This window comes from Vigna unguiculata, chromosome 7 (assembly GCF_037176805.1).
Source record: "Vigna unguiculata cultivar grain cowpea cultivar isolate G323 ecotype 2 chromosome 7, ASM3717680v1, whole genome shotgun sequence".
NCBI lineage: Eukaryota > Viridiplantae > Streptophyta > Magnoliopsida > Fabales > Fabaceae > Vigna > Vigna unguiculata.
In genome coordinates, this window is record NC_140798.1 from 38,199,503 (window position 1) to 38,219,667 (window position 20,165).

The window sequence follows — 20,165 nt, forward strand, 5'->3', positions numbered from 1 at the left end:
GAATGAACTTTATTATTTAATATATTTATAATCGTAATCATTTTATATTAATAATAAAATCTCATATTTTTTAAGTACGTGAAATTGGGAAAACAAAGTACCAATAAGAATAAAAGTCACATCATCAAATTAATATAAAAATCAAACGGGAACTTAATTGAAAATTATAAAAAAAAAATGAGCGTTCAATATATATGAAAGAATTAATGTTGATTGAATTAAAAAATAAATAAAACTTAATTAAACCTATGTTTTATTATATTTAAGCGAATAAATTTATTAGACTTTAAAACGAAAGTCATTGGCTTCCATATATGGGACGACTCGATCAATTTTCATCTAGAAGAAGTAAGGAAGATGTTAGAGAATATTTTATTTTGATATCTTTACTGAAATTCAAATGAATGTTTCCAAACTCTTATTGATATTACTTATTCATTTCTCACATTCATATCCCATACTTCTACATCCATTATTGTGATTTTATTCCAACAAGAGAATGCTAATCCATACCCTAAGACACTTGTTGAGGAATCAAAAGTGGACCTTTTAGTGATAAATATAAAACTTACCAATGTATCCCATCATGATTCTCAATAAAAACAATGTATTTATTGATTCCCTAACTAGTACCTGTTAAGACACAAATTTCAGTATCTGCTTTGGCATTAAGGAGGAAGGCTTGTTACATTTCTCCTGGGAGCATGGTATCACCAGGTAGGTCACAAACAGCAATTCCCTAAGATGAGAGTTTATATATTTCAGATGACAGTTATAATCATCATGATATAAGCATAAATAATTAATAATACTGTGATATGATGATGTTTACCTCGCCCGTTAGGTGAGCCACACACCTCTTCTCAGCCAACAACTCAGCTTCGGTCTGCAAAATATTGTTAAGAATGTATAAGTTTGAGTTCGAATCTTACATTAAGTAAAAATAAGATATATAATAAAAAATAAGACTTATAAACTTGTTGTGTTTAAAGTTTTGGATTCAAAATAGTATCAAATCTGTTATATAAGTTTGCTCGTGACTCATTAGTACCGAATCTTTCCGGTGTATCTCTTTAAAATACTTAATAATGATATCAGAATTGATGGTTTATCCAATAAGATTAAATTTTGATAACATGTCCAATTTTAAAATGGTAAACTAATTTCACCCACAAACATGAGCACCCAGATAGCTTGCAATTAATTAAAAATCTCAAATGGTAGATTATAGGTGGGTATAGCTCAGGTGGGAGAATGTTGAACTGAAGATTTGACGGTCATGTTTTAAATCCATATTTTCACTGTATTTTTTTAGCTTTTATGAGAAATTTGTTTTATTTAAAGAACTTAGTTTCTTATCTTATCTCAACATTCTTATAAATATGGCTAAGACAACATGAATAAAAGTTAAAGTGTATAAATAATGGTATATAATGTATGATTTTTCATCCTTACCTTTTTTATCCGCTGCCAGAGGTAGTCATCAATTATGACATCCTTCACAAGTTCATAATCACCATCGCCCTAATGGATAAAAGCTTTCGTCATACGAGGAACAAAGCAAATTTTAGAAATTAAAAAGAATGAAGAATGCAGTAAACAAGCTTACCTTTGATCGACATGGCATACTGAAAACAATACCCTCAGCTATTCCATAAGGATTTCCATTGCTATATACCTGCCATTACAATTGCAAACTTTTAGATTGAAATAGTAACCAAGAGAATAAAAAGGGAACAAATGATTAATGAAGGCTGTGCCATGTTTAAATTTGCAAGAAAAGAATTGGTTTTTGGCCCTTCAATTAAGCTTTGAAATGGCATATTCCAGACATATAAGAGCTAATTTTATTTTCACTACACCAGAAGTAAATGCATGAGGTCATTCAGTGATATCAACTTACACCAGAAGAAAACCAATCACCCTCAGGAGTAGGAGTTACTAAAGATCGAATGGCATCAACAATTGATACAGAAGTTGATGCTGCTGATGATCTTCCCCATTTTTTAATAAGTGCACCACCTCTCTACCAATCAAACAATAACTTGTTAGCTTTTAGCACAAGGAAACTAAATACCCTTTACCTCATGTATTTAGCTATGGATGCTACTTACAAAATATTACCTTTTGAACCTTTTCAGTGAACTCTTCCTCCAACCACCTATGATCCTTAACCACCTCTTTGACTGGCAAACCATCAATTTTAGCATTTAAGAAGTCGGGGACCTATTAACAAGATAACAAGGTAACACCATGTCATAAAAGAGAGTTAAAGAAATCCAGTTCATGCTCATAATTCTTGTAATGATCCTTCAATGACCTGAGTAGTTGAGTGGTTTCCCCATATTGTCACATTTGACACTTTATCATAGAAGACACCTGCCTTGAGGGCTAGCTGTGAATTTTATTGAGACAATACAGAGAAGATAGATGTTAGTTTTCTATGGTAGAAAAACTTTTAAGAAGATGAAATCTATAAACTCGTTACCTGACATTTTGCTCTGTTCTCGTCTAAGCGAGTCAAAGCATGGAAATTTTTTGCAGGAATGTTAGGAGCATTCTTCAAGCATATCAATGCACTGCATTAAATACACATGAACATTAACATAAACAGATACAAGTTGTAACTTCATGTTTACACATGGACACTGAAGCTTACTTTGTATTGCAAGGGTTTCCCACTACTATAACTTTGACATTACGGGAGGCCACAGCATTCAGTGCTCTTCCCTGTTGTGATAAGGTATAATGTCAGCATAACTAACTGTGCTTTAGCAGAATACAAAAATGGTTTTAATTTGAATATCATTTGACCTGCGCTGCATAAATCTGTCCATTTATGTCTAACAAGTCTGCTCGCTCCATTCCAGGTCCTCGAGGCTTTGCACCTATAAGCAAAGCCCATTCTGCATCTTGGAACACTTCATAAGGATCAATACCAATACTCACCTCCCTCAACAAAGGAAACAAAGAGTCCTCCAGTTCCATTGCAACACCTGCAAGTTGAATTAGAACATTAAGAATGAAAAACATCAGTCTGTGTTATAATACTCAAGATTAAGTTGTATCTTGTTTCATTTAACAGAATAACAAAAACAATACATTAGCTACTCTGACCTGAAAAGTCAAATTCAAGTGAAGTTGTTACTCAAATTCCAATTATTGATTGAATATCTCATATCTCTCAGTAGCAGATGCTATGCTTTAGGTTTTCTTAAATGGGAAGAATCATGGGGGGGCAGTAGAGTAAGAATGAGAAGTTTGATGGTAGACTGAAAGTTTTGTTAACAGGGAAGTAAATTGGTGTGACGGAGGCCGAACCACTCACTCCCCCTTTTTTTTTCAGTAAAAGCAGGCGTGCAAAGGCATCACTACACAAGAATACAATCCTTCCCCAAATCTGTGTACAGACAGAAGCAGTTTTCGTATTCTTGCTTTATTCATATGCCAGATAGTTTCATATTAATGTCGCTTGTAAGCAACAGTTTCTACAGCTTTGCCACATACTGATGCACCATTTACCTTTAGTTAGTTTTCCACAGTTTTTTTTTTTTTTTTTTTCTATAGCCACAAAAGAGTCAGAATGGAGTAGGATGGGTCAGTTTTTCTTATTATAGGTGGAAGATATACAAATAATAACAGATAGATACCAAGGTTACGAAAAAACCGATGCAATATTTACCATATGCAGAAAGCTAACCTTCAAGAGCTTGGATTGACCGTTCTGATCCCAGTAATTTGAGAGCAACAGGTTGATCAGGACCAAAAACTTCACCAGATGCAATCTGACACAATAAATAAACTCAGGCTCTAGAGTCCAACAGTATTATGTGATCATTGAAGGTAGGTCTTATGTAAAAATCTCATAGCACATGCAAAATAAAATTATCTTGAACACTCGCCGTACATTCAATTTTTTTTCATGATAAATTCAGTTTCTATTTCATGAAACAACAAAGATACAAGACTGTGGTGATTCGAATAAATCTTGAAATTATAAAGCTCAACTTTTGTATATAGTAGTGGCTTAGCTTTCGATTTGTTTGATTTGTTTAGAGAAGAGATGACAGTATCAAGAGTAAAATAATTCCAACTCAAAAACACATATATGGTCAGCAATACAAAGTTATGTTGATCTATGTATGTGATTCATCACAATAAATTTATCAATCAATGAAAAAAAAAATCCAGTTTTGAAATGGCTACACAACAACTTATTCAGCAACATCAAACATATAAGAAATAAATTTTATGATATGCACCTATTATCATTTCAATGACTTTAAAAATCCTAATCTGAGAGTACTGATACAACAGCAAGGACAAAACTTTAGCTCACTGGTGAGATTGACTACCCAAATTTCAATCAGAGAGTACTGATATGGTAAAAACATTATTGTAAATAGATAAAATAAAAGAATGATAAGTTGAACATCTGATGTGCTTCATTGACACAATTCTTATTTAAGTCCAAGATATACTCACTTTGAAAAGTAGATGATTTGCAATCATTCCAGCAGCACCTGACACTGCAATGTTAATTAATTTCTTCCAGGATCTTGTCTCTTCTTCCTGCAAAAATATTGGTCAAATATTTCAACGACACATACAGCTCAGATTAACAAATTTAACTGTAATAACTTAAAAGAGCCATTAGTTTCGTATGCACATGTTTATCCTCTAACTGTAATACCTGTATATAAACCTAAATAAATACAGCAAAGGAAATTATGCAGCAACATGCCCATATTGACTAACACCAGTACCGCTACATCTAATAAATTTCTGCTCCGAAGCACTAAACAAAACTCTCAGGAAACCACAGAAATCAATCTGTAGTGGGGAACTCACTCACTAAGAGAATCGTGGACAACATAAAAACATGCAATTTGAATGAAGACAAGCTAAAACTAACAAATACACATGGTTGAAAACCAGAAGAGAGGGGAAGGGACACTCACAGCCCTCAAATCATAGGTAAGGCAGAAGACACCATAGCACTCAGCCTTACTCTTAGGATCCAGGGTTTTCACAGCTGGCACCTGAACTTCACTGGGAAGTCAAAGGAGGAAAATTCAATGAGACCCAAGAAGCAGAAAGCTGAAAATGTTGAAAGAAAACAATAAAGTCACTGACTTTGGTGCAACAGAGCAGGAAATCCTAGCATGTTGAGTTCTATGAAGTGGCGCAAAAGAACAGTGGCGATGTCTGGGGAGAGTCCTTGATAGGAAAGAGAGCTGGGATGAGTGAAGACGGGGTTTTGAGCAAGTGGGGTTGAAGTGTGTCACAGCCATGGCAGCACAACACAGAAAGTCTCAGAGAAGAAGTGTAAAAAAAGGCACCTTTTCTGCTTATGGAAGAGTAAAAGGAAGACTTATGAAGAACTTGGTAAAGGGTATGTGCATACAAAACAAAGACGAAGTAAGATAACGTTTGGTTCAGAGATTGCAAGGTGGGAGGGAGATAAGTAGAAAATGGAAGGTAAAATTGGAGGGCATGAGAAGAAGAGGATCATTTGAAACTCAGTATAAGGCCATGGAAATGACACATGTCAAGCATGGCCTATCGTCAAATTATTGGATTGTATACAAATACTTTATGTAATAGATTAATAAAATATTATGATCTAAGTTTTATAAGATAAGGTCTCTTATACTTTGTGCATATTGTGTGTAATTAAATTGAATGATGAATATAGAATATAAGGATCAAATTTTAGTGGCACCAGCATGCATAATGTCACGTGACCGATGCATACCTTTCTGCAATTGGCGCTCTGGTATGTATAGTCCTATGATCTGCTGTGTAATTAGAAAAAAATAAATATAAGTAGATTATTAAATGAGTAATAATAGTGATAAAATTTATTTAATAATTTTTCATTTAAGTTCGTTTTATCAGCTAGTCTTGAAAATATTATATTATCATTGAATACTTTTTCATAATAAAAAATGTCATTATTATATCCTGATAAGAATAAACAGGTGGAAGGGTAAAAATTGGGATATATTGCTGAGTATGATCTGATAGGACAAGAATGTTTGGTGTCACTTGTCACTTTTTAAGTTATATATTTGCTAAAATATAATGTATGCGTGGAGAGAGGGATATAGGCATATAATTCAATAAACAATTAATATGGTATTGCATAAGAATTAAGAACATATATAAAAGTGTATTCTTTGTTAGAAACGAAAATTTAACTGGGTAAAGATAAAAAAGAGTAATGTAAAAATAAAACAGACTTATTATTCAGATAACTCCTATAAAGAAAATAAATAAAAGACGATGGCGTACGATGTGAAATCCTTAAAATATTGAAAAAGTAAACAGGATTAAAATTAAGATAGACCGGTTCTCTTTGCTAAATAGAAATAATTACAATAGAAATAAAAAATTATCAAAAAATATTTAAAATAGAAAATTATATTTTAAAAATAAAAATATCAAAAATATAAAATTTTAATAAATAAAAAGTTATATTTAAAATAACATGATTAATAAAAATTACTTTATAAAACACTAAAATTTAAATATTTTAATTTAATTTATCATTTTAAATTTTCTATTTTAATTATTCAATTTATTATAAACAAATCTAAATCTAATTATTATATTTATATTATATATCTATAGTTATATATTAAGATTTCCTCTTTTTTATATCATATTTCATAATTCTAATTTAATCTTTTATAATATAATTTTTTATTAAATTTTTAAAACTTAATCATTACTTTTACATATTTTTATAAAACTATATTCTTTCTTTTTTTCTATTTATCAATAGCTACTTTTTATTTATTTCTCTATTAATCTCACATTATTTTTAATAAATATCAATTTATTTTTTATATTAACTTAATAACATTATAATATTATTAACTTTTACTTGAATTCGGAATTGTTTTGGTTATTCTATCTTTTATTTCATTTAAAATTTTTGTTTATGTTTGAAGTTGATTAATAATGCTACTAAATGTCCATGTGTACCACGTGTCAGATCCAATATTTTATATTTAATTTTGTCTTTATATTCTTGATTTTTGTTCAATTTGGTATCAATTTTTTTAACATGAACCAATTTTGTTTCTTTTCAAATTGAGACAAAATTTAACTTTTATATTAAAATTCACATTTTTTATTAAATATATTAAAATTTTCATCATTATAATTTTTATATAAAAATTAAATTTGGTCTCAATTTCAAGAGGGATAAAATTTGGACTAAATTGAACAAAAATAACAAATATGTAGACTAAATTAAAAATAAAACATTGACTCTTACACGTGGTATGCGACTTGGTTAACATGTGGACATTTAAAAAAAATTAAAATGAAAATTTTTTAAAAATTAAAAATAAATGAAGTGGTCACTGATCATTATCATCAATGAGTTAAACAGTATTAGCAAAAATGATCAAATTAAACAAATTTAACAAAAATTGTAACCTATTTGAACAAAAAAATAAAATTATGACTGATTTGACAAAACTTGACAAAAATTATAATCAAAAAGGTATTTTAACCTTTTTAATAAATATAAATTTATTTTGTATATTAAGTATTCACTACTAAAAAAACTTATATTTCCTGCTAATTTTGTTTTGATTTTTTTTTGTAGGAAATACTTACAAATTTTGTTGTAAAAAAAATTGCAAGAAATTGCTACAAATTTTCTTGCAAAATATTTTGTATAAAACACTTTTCGCAACAAATTTTGTAAGAAATACTTGCAAATTTTATAATTTTGTAGGAAATGATTACCCACAAATTAATATTCTTAAAAAAAATGGTAGAAAATGTCTTTTCTTGCAATTTTTTTTAACAAATTTGCAAGAAAAATCTCATGTAATATAAGAATTTCTAGTTGTGATTATATTAATATTTGACTATTAAGAGATAAAGTGTAGTTACCTTTTTTTTAATTCTACAAAGTGGAAGAGAACAAAATAAAAATAAGACCACAAAGAATTAATTTGTATCTAAATTTTATTCTTAAAAAAAAAAACAAAAGAAAACATGTAGAAGTGAAAGATGAATAGATTAAATAAAAAGTTTGAAAGATGATGAAAAGAAAAACATAAAAAATATACGAGTAAATTTTTTTATTCTTTATTAATTTTAATTTTATGTTTTATTATTTATTAATATTAAATATTATATTGTATAAAAAAAATAATTTATCTAATTTAAATTTTCATCAATATAATATTATATATATATATATATATATATTTAAAAAAATTGAAAATTTTGAAAATATACTTATAAAATTGTTAAAAATTTTGGAAAAATTATGGCCTCGTTAGTCAAACTAAGATCCATCCCTAATTATATTATAGATTTGTTTTTCATAGTGCAAAAACAACATAAATTATATGACATGTTAAAATTGATAATGATATTTTAACTCATTTTTTTTATCTAATTATAACTCATCATTTCAATTACTTTTAGATAATCACATTATTTAAAAAAAATAAAAAAAATAATTAAAAGATGATTTAAATGCTGAACTAAAAGTAAATCAAAATATTATTATTCATAAAAAAAATTCCAGTCAATCTGCATTACCAGCTCCGATTCTTATTCTATTTAACTATAAATTTATGAACCCGTACGCATTGCCATCCAGGTAAGTTATTCTTCTATTTAGCTATAGATTTATGAATTATTTACTGTACATAAATTTAAATAACGTGTGTATATAATCCGGTTATCCGCACATAGACGAATTTATATATTAGTTTACTTATCATTAGTCATCATGAAAAAAAAAATGGCTTATGCTTCGTAGTCATACTAAACTGAAACAAATATTTAAAATTTTAAAATTATTTTGTAATCTAATAGCTATTTGTTATGTCAAATTGTTTAGTAACAACTTTAAGTATAGTATTTTTAAAATTTTTATATTCTTATTTAACTGTTAATTGTAAAATTTAAGATAATATAATCATTTTATTATTATTATCATTATTTTATTTCACTTAACTTTTATGTAAAAAATAAATAAAACGGAAAATCTTATAAATACTCTATTAAAGTGCACAATTTTATTACATTTATTAATTTCATAAAAGAAATCATTAAGATTAAAAAGTGAGAATAAGGGAGTGAAAAAGAAAGAAAAGAGAAAAAGTTGAATTGTTTGTTTGTAAATAGAAAAAGGTAAAGAAGTAAAAGTCGTCATTCTCCAATATTCTCTATCTAACAATTAAAATTCCCATTTTGTTTTTCATCTCTACTTTCAATTCATATTAAGGTTAGAAAATATTTTTAAAATATAACAGACCTAATAGAAATCAACAATTATTGAAAGGATAATGGAGTATTAAGAAGAAAAAAAAGTACAAATTGCGTGAAAATGAATGTGCGATCCCAAATTAAAGTGGATTACAAATTTATTTGTTGTCTATTTGTATAATTATGACCTTTGATTATCACGAGAAATGAAATAAGGTCAACGGGATGATCAAGTAGTTAATTAAAAATGTGTAAAGGTAACACTTCAAAGGATGAGGAAGGTGAGATATTGTTAATTTTGTCTCTATATAACTAGGTTTCAGATTCTTTTTTGCATTTGATTTTCTTTTAGAAAATTGTATACAAAACATTGAAAATATTTTTTTATCATTTTCTAGTTGCACTTTTTTTTTTTCACTAGACTTGTTTGAATATAGAGAAAAAAAAAAGTTTTCTAGAATGAGATTATTCTTACCTATTTTGAAAGGTTTTGGAGATAAGATAATATAGTCCATTTTTTTTTTCAATTATATATATACTTAAATTTATTTATTTTTATTTCCTATCTCTTTTACCATTAATTTTTAGTAAACCAAAAAAAAAATCCTCTTTTTTTCCTTCCCTTATCTAAAATGAAATTAAAATTTCATTTTAGTTATATAAGACTTATATAAATTCTAGACTAATATATATTATAAAAAACTTAAATTAAACATATTATATATAATAAAAGTGATTCACATGATTTAAGGATAACAACATTAAAATGGAATAAATTCAACTAATCAACCCATTTATCCTTTTTAATTGAATTTATATGTTATTTAATTAATGTCATCGACATAATTTTTATTTATTTATAAAGTAATAGTAGTGTAATTTTATGTATTTTTGAACATTTGAGTAATGAATTGTTTTTTATTTTTTACTTTTATTAATAAATACCAGTGATTAATTTTTTTGTTAACGAATAAGTTGAATCCACGATCTTTCTCGTCTTTTCTTCTAAAATTCAAGTAAAATCAAATTCAATTTTATTCTAATTTCTAAAGATCTTTCAATGGCCCCATTGATGTCATTATTATGATCATGATGTTAAAATATGTCAAATATTATATTAGCTATAATTTATGCATTATTATATTTGTAAGTAAATTTGTGCACTCATTCCTTTAATAGACGAGGAATTATAGTACTTTTGTATGTATATATATGGTACCCTATTCTTTGAAATAATACATCAGAATTGTTCTTTAAATCTTTCTATATGGTATCAAAGCCAAGTTAGAGTTTATCCTAGCAAACTTTCTTGGACAGTCTGTTCCACCCGATATCGGGCTGCAAACAGACCACCCACTAATTTATTGTCCCACGCACGAGATGAATATACCTCGGCGTGAGGGGGTGTGTTGGAATTCCCACATCAACTAGAGATAAGGTCATTTCATAGTATATAAGTGAGGTGCAAACTTCATCTTACAAGTCGATTTTGTGGGGTTCAGTTAGGCTTAAAGCCCACTTCTAACATATAGAAAGATTTAAAAAATAATTAATTCTGATGTATTATTTAGTTTCTCTTTGATGAAATGTCTATCAATCTCCACATGCTTTGTTCGATCATGTTTGCACCGGATTGTGAGCAATTGCTATAGTCGACGTATTATCACAGTACAAACTCATAGTTTCATTTTGTTTAAAGCCCAAATCTGATAGCACATTTTTAATCCACAAAAGTTCACATACACCTAGTGCCATGTCTCTGAATTCTGCTTCAGCACTAGATCTTGCTACTACAGGCTACTTTTTACTCCTCTCCAAGTTACAATATTCCCTCCTACAAAAGTAAAGTATCCAGAGGTAGATCTTCTATCATCTTTTGAACTTGCCCAATCTGCATTAGTATACCCTTCTACTTTTAAGTTTCCATGATTTGAGAACAAAATTCCTTTTCTAGGAGTGGACTTTAAATATCTCAAAATCCTCTCAACAACATCCATATGAAGCTTTCGTGGGTCATGCATAAATTGGCTAACAACATTCACTGCATAGGTAATATTTGGACGTGTATGGGACAAATAAATTAATTTTCCTACCAGCCTTTGGTATCTCCTTTTGTCTATGTTTGTTGAATTTGAGCATTGAAAGAGTTTATGATTCTGTTCAATTGGTGTATCAATTGGTTTACTCCCAAGCAATCTAGTTTCTGATAGTAAATCAATAGTATATTTTCTTTGACATAGAAAAATACCATATTTTGATCTAGCTACTTCAATACCCAAAAAATATTTAAGGTTTCCAAGTTGTTACATCTCAAATTCAGATGCAAGGTATTATTGTAAACTGGAAATCTCATCTTGATCATTTCCTGTAACAATCATGTCATCTACATATATAATCAAAACTGTAATTCTTCCTTTACCTCTCTTCAAAAATAAGGTGTGATCAGAGTTACTAGCTCTATAGCCAAAAGCCTTCATAGACTTGGTAAACCTTACAAACCATGCTCTTGGGGATTGTTTTAATCCATATAGAATCTTCTTTAATTTGCAAACCTTCATTCCAATTGAATCTGTCATACCTGGTGGAGAATCCATATAAATTTCTTTTGAAATTTCTCCATGTAAGAAAGCATTTTTCACATCAAATTGTAGAAGAGGCCAATCTTGGTTTGCTGCTAGTGACAGAAGTATTCTCACAGTATTGAGCTTGGCTACTGGTGCGAACGTTTATTGGTAATCTACACCATAAGATTGAGTGTAACCTTTAGCCATAAGTCGTGCTTTATACCTCTCAATAGTTCCATCAGCTCTATGCTTAATTGTAAATACCATTTGCAGCCCACAGTCTTCTTCCCTCTTAGTAAGGACACAAGATCCCAAGTGTTATTTTTTTCTAAAGTTGTCATCTCATCAACCATTGTTTTTGTCCATCTAGGATCTGCCAAAGCTTCATGTATATTACTAGGAATAAAAATTGAAGATAATTGAGGTACAAATGATGCATATGACTGGGATAACCTGTGTGAGATGACACATATTTACTATTGAGATATTTAACTTTGGCTTGGAGGTCTGGTTCATATTTAGCTGGAGGTTGACCACGGTTAGAACGGGGTGGAAGATTATACTGGACAGTAGTAGACTCAATGTTTGGTGTGTTGGTGGTCTCATGCAGACAAGGATCAATTTCATGATCGGTTTCGTCTAAATTAGTATTATCAAGGGTGGGATCAAGAGAAACAATTTTATGATTAGTTTCAACTACATTAGTATTATCAGAGATAAGATCAGAAGGTACCTCTGAAGAGTCAAGTCGAACCTGTGGAGAAGATTGAGCCAATTGGTTAGGATCAGAAGACACTGTATTATCCAAAGCAGAAGTTTCCATATTTAGGATTGGCTCACTTCCTGCAGAATGATCCTCACACCATAATTTATCTTTACAGTATAATTTTATATCTAGGATATCAAACATACTAACATCATGATTATGCACTTCACTTTCATTGTCGCCCTGAAGTGTAGAATCAACATAAAAAAAACTATGCTCATTAAATGTCACATCCATAGAGATATAACATTTTCTTTGATGGTGGATGGTAAGCATAATAGCCTTTTTGAGTTGATCCATACCCAACAAAAACACATGTTAAAGCTCGATCTTCAAGTTTTGTACGTTGATGTGAGTGTAAGTGAACATATATAACACATTATGAGGAGGTAAAGAGACTATGGAAGGAAGGATACAATGATCAGACAACACATCAAAAGGCCTTTGAAAGTTAAGCGCACTAGAAGGTGTTCGATTAATCATATAAACTGCAGATCTCACAGCCTCACCCTATAAATGAGATGGGACATTACCATCTATCAAAAGTGATCTTGTCACCTCTAATATATGTCTATTTTTTCTCTCAGCCACCCCATTTTGTTGTGGTGAATAAGGACATATAGTTTGATGTAAGATGCCTTTAGAGTTCATGAACTCGATTAATTCAATCTTAAAATATTCCCCTCCATTGTCTGATCGAATGACCTTAATGTGTGTATTAAATTGAGTAACTATCATATGATGAAAGGAACGAAACACATTACACACATCACTTTTATGTTTAAGCAAATACACCCAAGTTACTCGAGTACAATCATCAACAAAACTGATAAACCATTTTTTCCCATTATGTGTAGATTGTGGGGCAGGACCCCAAACATTTGTGTGGATTAATGAAAAAGGAAAATCTATTTTTTTATTGCTTAAAGGAAACATAACACGATGACTTTTTGCCATAACACAAGTTTCACAAATAAAATCAGAAATATTGCATTTATGAAATAGTGATGGAAATAATTTTTTTAGATAACCAAAAGAGGGATGTCCCAATCTTCTATGCCATAACCAAATTTCCTTTTTGTTTTTATCGTGTATGTGTTCATTCGCAAGACAAGCCAATGTTCCTTTATGGGTTTGTTGTGAAACATTTTCAAGATAATACAGTCCTTCTCTCTCTACCACTACCAATCTTCTCCAGAGATTGATAAGGAGGGAGAGAGATATAGTACCTACACCTTCAATTAGGGGAAAAATTAATAAATTTATGTGGATCACAAGTCATATTAACAAATTAACAATTAGCTTCCTATATTGTAGAAGATGTCGGTGTTTGGCTCTGATACCATCTTAGAAGTGAGCTTTAAACCTAACTCAACCCCCACAAAACCGGCTTGTAAGATGAAGTTTGCACCTCACTTATATACTATAAAATGACCTTATCTCTAGTCGATGTGGGACTTCCAACACATGAGACTCAACAACAAAGGTTCAATGGAGGAGTGAGTGCAACGGAGAAGAAGAAGACATAATGGTATCAGTGTCTGTAGTGGTGGCGACAACATGGTACAACGAGGGAGGGTATTTGAGTTCTTTTATTCTTAACATGGAGGTGCAAGAAGCAAAAATCAAACTATTTCTGTTTTGTTGGATCTTTTGGATGAACCCATCGAAAAGATGACCAAGGGTATGGCATCATTGTAACCAGGATACACATATTGTTGATGTCACCAATAAGTATAGTGATTTCTTTTTGTGTTGTTACGATTTTCACTTTTTTTCTCACCTTGGTTTGTTTGTGGGAATTTTCATAAAAGGATAAATAAAATCATTTTTTCTGGTGTAACTGTAGAATTCGATAAAAATTGCTTTGTCAAATTAATGTAATGCATCAATGAGATCATAAACTATTTGAAGAAGATGTTGATTTGAAACAGGTGCACTAACATTTTTCAATTGATAAAAAAGATTTTGAGTCGATTACAACACGATGTATTTGTCTTAGATGATAGGTTATATTTTTTCATATATGGTTTATAGTCATGGTCATGGCATAGTTATGGTCATTGAGAGATTGTGGTTCTATATGGTTATATAACATTAGTCTTACACATATAAGACCTTAGACACCACTTTTACACCAAAACCTTAAGGCAATGTTGTTATGGGTCTTTATTCTTATATAGTGTTTAACTTTGTCTTTTCTATCCAATGTGGGACTTTTTGACTCACACTTGGACTATTCCCAACATCTCCCCTCAAGGGTCATATATGGTTTATAGTCATGGTCATGGCATAGTTATGGTCATTGAGAGATTGTGGTTCTATATGGTTATATAACATTAGTCTTACACATATAAGACCTTAGACACCACTTTTACACCAAAACCTTAAGGCAATGTTGTTATGGGTCTTTATTCTTATATAGTGTTTAACTTTGTCTTTTCTATCCAATGTGGGACTTTTTGACTCACACTTGGACTATTCCCAACATTAGAGTGTGTGGTAGTGTTGTTTGTGTGATTTTTTTGTCTTAGAGTTTAGATTTACCATGTGTATATGTAAATCTTGTAATTATTGAGATATACTGAAAATCTCTAATTGTGGTATACTAGAAAAAACCGGATGTAGATTCTAAGGAATCGAATGAGTATAACTCTCTTGTGTGTCATATCTGTTCTTCTCTATATTTTTGATATGATATAAATGTTCCAAACATTAAGTATCCAATCACACTATTTTAATTGATTCAATCAACAAATATTTTATCAAAACAGTTTCAAAATTGTTAAAACTGAATAAAATTTGTTAAAATTAATTCACCATCTTCTTGGTCGTGAAATATTGGTACATCACAACTAATACTATTTGGAAAATCTTTCATTTGAACAGTGAAATTTTTTTGCTTGAGTGTGACCACATGTGAGTTTTGGTTATCTTGAAAATGTCTCCCAATCGACACACACCTCCATTGTATCGGAGTAAAGGTGAAACATGATTATCTGTCACACAAAAGCAGCACTATAGCAAGCACATGAAAAATACAGCACCGGCCATGGTCGGTAGGAACAATTTGAAATGAAATTATGACACTTTTTCTTTCCGTTTTAGTGTTTTTATATGTGGGAAAGTTTAGTTCAGTTATCATCACAATAATTCTTCTGGTGCTTTCAAACATCTTCATTCTCGCTTTCTGAAGGAAAATTGGTGCTGCTCCTACTCGATTTCATCTCAACCAATCCAGGTTTTTATAATAAATTCATTTTAATCAAACAAAGATTGTTGAAAATATTATAAGTTTTCATTTTAACGTTTCTTATACGAAAAAGATTGTTCCCAAAACAATATAAACATCTTCATGCTAATTAATTCATGGCGCCAATGATAAATTCTATCATTTTGCCATTTTAATTCAATTGTGCTCATTCCACTCGCTACTAAATTTTAATAGGATATACTTAATTGCTACACTCGAGAGATCAACAAAAAAAAATTAAAAAAGTTTACTCCACCGATGTTGAGTATAAATCTTGTTTTACAAACCAATTTTGTCTTTTAATACACAAAAATATTATTACCACCAATTGGTTACGGAAAAAATATGGTCACATTGTTGTAAATAAGGAGTTTGTTGCTTACTGCATTTCCATAGTTATTAACTGTATTCTCGTATTAACAAGTAAGAAATTAAAATATCCTTCACCACCGCATCAAATATTAGTCCTGTTGTCAGTGTTGTTGCTGTTGCATAAGAAGAACAAGAGAACATAACACCCTAGAGAAACAAAAAGAAAAAAAAAACATGGAAAAAACTTGTTCTAGAATATAATGCATTTCATATGTTTTGAAAATTTTATTTTGCAAAAGTCCATTCTAAAGAGATATTGTATACGTTTAGAAAAGTTTGTTCGAATATGTATTCAATGTGTTAAATTTTTGTTCCAAAAATCTCACTCCAGCAGTTTTATTTCAAAAATTTTATAAAGCTTGTTTCGGAAAAACTCAGGGTAACATGGTCATTTTAAAATTTGGGAGTGAAGGAAGTAAAAGCCCGAAGATAAAGGTCTTTCGTTATTGTGATCATGTACTTGTTTAGCAGAGAACTTGAACAAATATTATCAATATTTAAAATAAAATAAAAAGATAATGAGTGAAGAAAAATACTTATTGAATTAAGATATCATGAAACTACCTTTCAAATAAAATTACAACTGGTTGGATTTATACATATGATTCATCCTTACATTTATCTTTAATAAAAATACAACTTGAATTTTATATGAAAAAATCGTAATTGTCTCATTCATATTTAAGATGTGTCCATCTTGTTATCCGAGTTTAATTTATATGACAAGAAGACAGAGGAACTCTGTAACCATGTCAATGAAAGCTAATTGTTAATGGTATATTCACAACTCAAAATCCTAATTCGTTTTCGTTTTCGTCTTAGGTCCTTCCCTCACCAAAAAAACATTAAGCAGACAACATGTGCATCCTTCCAAATATATCCGATTATCGAGGAAAGCATATTCATTTTTCAACCATTCTTGTCCTCTGCACAGCTTCAAGTATATATCAATCACGAGTCTTTTTCCCTTCAATCTCTTGGCCGGCAATATTAAATTCGTAAAACAAAATATAATTTTCATTGTTTTGTCTTTGCTACACCTGACATAGTTAACAATGTTTGTCCTTGTACTTGACGAAGATAAGCCTTTTACATATGTTGATTATGGTTCCAACACCCTTTGCCTCAGCCTCACAACACTAGTTTAGCATTAACAGCAAAACTCAAATTCGCAGAAAATGTCAGGAGAAGAAATCGTGTCATCCAACGAAGAAGAATATGATATATCTCAGCCTCCATTTGATAACAGAAGTGGTTACAATTCAAGGATAGGCATCTACCACTCTCTAGTTAAGCTTGAAACTAGGCATGAAATCCCAACAAAACCTGACCTCAACACTGCACATTTTGTGCTGTCACAGTTGCCACAAGCACACCTTTCTGAGGCAAAAACTGCATTCATTGATGCAAGAACAAATCTGAGAGTTAGCTATAGTGAGCTAAGAAGGTGTACCTACTCCCTTGCATCAGCTTTGTTCCATGGACTTGAGGTTAGAAAAGGTGATGTGGTTTTTCTATTGTCACCAAACTCAACGTTATACTCAGCCATATGTCTAGCAGTGTTATCAGTTGGAGCAGTTCTGACCACTGCCAACCCCATCAACACTGCATCAGAAATTGAAAAACAAGTGCGTGATTCAGGTGCTAAACTAGCCATCTCAACACCAGAGGAGCTGCACAAACTGGTCCCAACTGGGGTTCCTACAATTCTCACTTCTTGTTCTTCTGATGGCAGAATGTTATCAGTTGAAGAGTTGATAGAAGGTTGTTATGATTCAACCCAGTTGCCACATGTTCCTGTGGCACAGTCAGACACTGCTGCTATACTTTACTCTTCAGGGACCACAGGAATAAGCAAAGGTGTGGTTTTAACTCATGCAAATCTCATTTCCATAATGAGATTGGTTTTGTGGTCTGCAGATGTCAGTGGATCCCAAGATGATATTTTCTTGGCCTTCATTCCAATGTTTCACATCTATGGATTTGTATTCTTTGCATTAGGGTTGTTGTGTGTTGGTATAACAACAGTTTTGATGCAGAAGTTTGACTTCCAAGATATGCTTGATGCAATCCAGAAGCACAAGGTTAGCAACGTGCCAGCAGTGCCACCGGTGATTCTTGCGCTAGTGAAGTATTCAAGTAAAGCTAGGTGTGACTTGTCCACCCTAAGAAGGTTGGGAACAGGTGCTGCACCTTTGAGCAAGGAAGTGGCGCAGGAATTCAGAAAAATGTTTCCATGGATTGAACTAAGGCAAGGTTATGGACTAACAGAAAGTAGTGGTGGAGCAACATTTTTTGTCTCAGATAAAGATGCTAAAGCTCATCCAGATTCATGTGGGAGGTTGATTCCAACGTTTTCTGCAAAAGTTATAGACACTGAAACGGGGAAGCCTTTGCCCCCTAACAAAGAAGGAGAGTTGTGGTTAAAAAGTCCTACTATTATGAAAGGATATCTGGGAAATTTGGAGGCAACAAGTGCAACAATTGATTCAGAAGGTTGGTTGAGAACTGGTGATCTTAGTTACATTGATGATAATGGATTTGTTCACATAGTTGAACGGATAAAAGAGCTAATCAAGCACAATGGGTATCAGGTACTCAAAGCTATAACAGTTTCGGTTTTCAACTAGAACATCACTGTATCAGTAAATGCAACATTCTGCTTGTCTCAGGTTGCTCCTGCAGAACTGGAGTCTGTGCTGCTAAGTCACCCTCTTATAGCTGATGCAGCAGTTATACCGTGTGTTAATCTCTCACGTTTTGCACTCTTACTATTCATAATCTGAGTGAATTTCTCATGTGAAAAAAAAAATATATTATGCAGGTTGGAAGATGAAGAAACTGGACAGATACCAATGGCATATGTGGTGAGAGCAGCTGGTTCTGAACTCTCAGAAGACCAGATCATTCAATTTGTTGCAGGGCAGGTAACTTCTATTTTCTGTACTCATTTTAATTATCTTTTAATTTTTACATAAAATAAAATGGAGAATTTTCAGGTGGCTCCGTATAAGAAAGTGAGAAAGGTGAGTTTCATTGACACTATTCCAAAGTCAGCTGCTGGCAAGATATTGCGCAAGGATCTTGTTTCACAAAGCAAATTTCAACATGTCTCCAAGCTGTGAGGAACAAGTAGAAATGATAGTATCCCAGAATGTTTCACTGTTTTAAGATATCAGCTTATTTGTCCTAGATTTACTCGTGCAGGCTAAATGGATATTTAATGTTTGTAAAACTAGTATAAACGGACTTGGTAAAAAGGAAGAGAAGAACACAGTGAATCAGAACTTTTCTTCGAGGCTGCAAATAAATATTTCTTAATAATGAATATTGCGCTTTTGTGGTTTTGATCTTAGTGTGAGTTTTTGAGTTCTGATTTTTTTTTATCAAGAATTGAACCTGAAAAATAATTCAATTCTATATAATCTCCTTGTAAAGTAAATTTTGTAACATGTAAATTGTCTTTATATTTAGTCTACTCTTTAAACTTAATTTAATCATATAAAATTTTTGTACTTGTATAAGGTAATTGCCTACACCAAGTCTATCTACACAACCCAGAACCATAACCTTCTTCATATACTCTCATAATTTTTTTCTTCCATTTTATCCCTTCTAAATTAAATAATTCGGAAATTCTTTTTAACTTTTGAATTATACAATTAAAAATTTATTTTTAACTTTTGAATTATACAATTAATTTTTTTTTAACTTTTGAATTGTACAAATTCAAAAATAAAAAATAAATGGGAAAAATGGAATAGAAAAAATCATGGTAGTGCAGGAAGAAACTGCCCCCTATATTTAGTTCAGCACCTCAGGATCAACTAATTCTGTAATTATGCTTGACCAATGGTTTCCTCATCTTATAACTATTGGCTTAATTAGTTTCCCCTTTTTTTTTAAATTAATACAAAAACTAATCTTTATTTTTAATGACTCCTCTGACTTAGCATATAAG

The 20,165-nt window shown here is 30.8% G+C and overlaps 2 protein-coding genes across 3 annotated transcripts; one reads left to right on the forward strand and one right to left on the reverse strand.

Moving 5' to 3' along the window:
• Positions 1–395: 395 nt before the first annotated feature.
• Positions 396–5,505, reverse strand: LOC114192784 (lactate/malate dehydrogenase family protein). Its single transcript, XM_028082599.2, has 14 exons — positions 5,137–5,505; positions 4,962–5,052; positions 4,486–4,572; positions 3,701–3,785; positions 2,815–2,996; positions 2,660–2,730; positions 2,489–2,579; positions 2,321–2,395; positions 2,125–2,226; positions 1,904–2,026; positions 1,610–1,678; positions 1,456–1,524; positions 833–886; positions 396–739 (listed from the first exon to the last, which is right to left on the reverse strand). The coding sequence occupies exons 1-14, from the start codon at positions 5,292–5,294 to the stop codon at positions 686–688; spliced, it is 1,311 nt and encodes a 436-aa protein (XP_027938400.2). The 5' UTR covers positions 5,295–5,505; the 3' UTR covers positions 396–685.
• A 10,207-nt stretch (positions 5,506–15,712) lies between these two features.
• Positions 15,713–19,559, forward strand: LOC114192174 (beta-phenylalanine coenzyme A ligase-like). 2 transcript variants are annotated; one of them, XM_085676108.1, is made up of 5 exons: positions 15,713–15,820; positions 17,380–18,798; positions 18,877–18,944; positions 19,029–19,131; positions 19,204–19,559. In XM_085676108.1, the coding sequence occupies exons 2-5, from the start codon at positions 17,383–17,385 to the stop codon at positions 19,327–19,329; spliced, it is 1,713 nt and encodes a 570-aa protein (XP_085532234.1). In that variant the 5' UTR covers positions 15,713–15,820; positions 17,380–17,382; the 3' UTR covers positions 19,330–19,559. The 2 variants fall into 2 exon arrangements, with proteins under 2 accessions (XP_085532234.1, XP_027937605.2); XM_028081804.2 differs by having other exon boundaries at positions 15,740–15,820; positions 17,027–18,798.
• The last annotated feature ends 606 nt before the right edge of the window (positions 19,560–20,165 follow it).

Coding starts and splice junctions, on each gene's coding strand:
- LOC114192784 (XM_028082599.2), bottom strand. CDS start 5,294: ATGGCTGTGACACACTTCAACCCCACTTGCTCAAAACCCCGTCTTCAC. Junction 3,786..4,485: donor CAAATCATCTACTTTTCAAA/GTGAGTATATCT, acceptor TTATTGTGTCAG/ATTGCATCTGGTGAAGTTTT. Junction 2,580..2,659: donor GGAAACCCTTGCAATACAAA/GTAAGCTTCAGT, acceptor TATTTAATGCAG/TGCATTGATATGCTTGAAGA.
- LOC114192174 (XM_085676108.1), top strand. CDS start 17,383: ATGTCAGGAGAAGAAATCGTGTCATCCAACGAAGAAGAATATGATATA. Junction 18,799..18,876: donor TCAAGCACAATGGGTATCAG/GTACTCAAAGCT, acceptor TGCTTGTCTCAG/GTTGCTCCTGCAGAACTGGA. Junction 18,945..19,028: donor GCTGATGCAGCAGTTATACC/GTGTGTTAATCT, acceptor TATATTATGCAG/GTTGGAAGATGAAGAAACTG.